Source organism: Schistosoma mansoni, assembly GCF_000237925.1.
Source record: "Schistosoma mansoni, WGS project CABG00000000 data, supercontig 0455, strain Puerto Rico, whole genome shotgun sequence".
Taxonomy (NCBI): Eukaryota; Metazoa; Platyhelminthes; class Trematoda; order Strigeidida; family Schistosomatidae; genus Schistosoma; species Schistosoma mansoni.
The window spans coordinates 1-1223 of NW_017386284.1; the positions used below are offsets into that span (position 1 = coordinate 1).

Sequence of the window (1223 nt, forward strand, 5' to 3'; positions counted from 1 at the left end):
ATTGATTGTGACAAACGGCCGTTTGACTTGTTGTCACAATCAATGTCATAGAATTTTCTTTTACATAAGGTATATATTTACAATATTCAGTCTATTAAATTTATTTACATCCTTTCTACAATATACTAATGTGTCTTCAATATATCTTCTAACTAAACCCTTTCATGTAAATAATTTAAACCCATTATGTAATTATGATTTTAAATATCACAGTTTGTAAGCAGCTGACGAGAACCAACGAAATAAAATAAATTCATGCTATTTGGCAGGCGAATCCCAGTTCATTTCTTTTGGTAAGTAGGCTGTGGGGTTGGAGTAACTCATGAAGACCAGATCGATATATTCTTTGTCACAGCTATTTGCATTTTAGTCACAACCATTGTCTTTTAAATTAGCTTTCTGAAATGATGGAGGTGCACATACTTGAATTCAACACATGGAACATAATTTATTATATTTTATCAACAAATGCTGAAAAATGACGTCTTCCACCACTTTTGTTACTGCACTTTCATAAAAGCTTTTATCTCCAACTTTTAGGAAAATCTGCGCGTGCGTTTTTTGAAATTAAAAAGGCGTTATGAAGAAACGGACTATTTACGCCAAGAACACAAGAAAACGGAATCGCGTCTTCATGAACAGGCAAGGTCATTATTATCAACAACTGATTCCGCTGTTGGTGATGTGAATGGTTTGCATCAAAAACTGGTTCGCTTATCTGACCTTGATAAAGAAAACCGTGAACGTTTGGATACATTGCACAATAGCTGGTTGCCTGAGCGTCTAACCCCAGTAGCACGTGACCTTCAAACACTTGCTACACAAGTGAAGGACTTCTGCGTATTTGTTCAGGATAGTACAAGTAAGAACATTGTGTACAACCACACACGAGTCCATCTATTTTAAATCGACCAAGTTATAAAAAAAATTCACTAACTTTTAGAAGATATACAAACACTGTTGCTTTTCACTTTTGAAAGTGCTTGATGTTGCGTACTTATTTGACGTTCAGTACCTTAAGTTTGAATCAAGTTACATTTACTGTTGTGAACAAGAACACGATTGGGGACAATCGAATGTATTTGACACGAAAATTACAGACTATCTCACTAAATTCTGATAACCATACAGTAAACAGTTAATTTGCAAAATAGCAATCAATTGTCTCAATCTTGACTGTTCCTTCTGCAAATATCAGTCCATAGTCTCCGATTATTATTGTT

At 34.4% G+C, this 1223-nt stretch overlaps 1 protein-coding gene across 1 annotated transcript; it reads left to right on the top strand.

Annotated features, from left to right (window-relative positions):
* Positions 1-540: 540 nt before the first annotated feature.
* Smp_193330 (hypothetical protein) lies at positions 541-906 on the top strand (the record flags this gene model as incomplete). Its single annotated transcript, XM_018792248.1, has 1 exon — positions 541-906. A coding segment is annotated over one exon (366 nt), but the record flags the coding sequence as incomplete, so codon positions are not given.
* Between the last annotated feature and the right edge of the window lie 317 nt (positions 907-1223).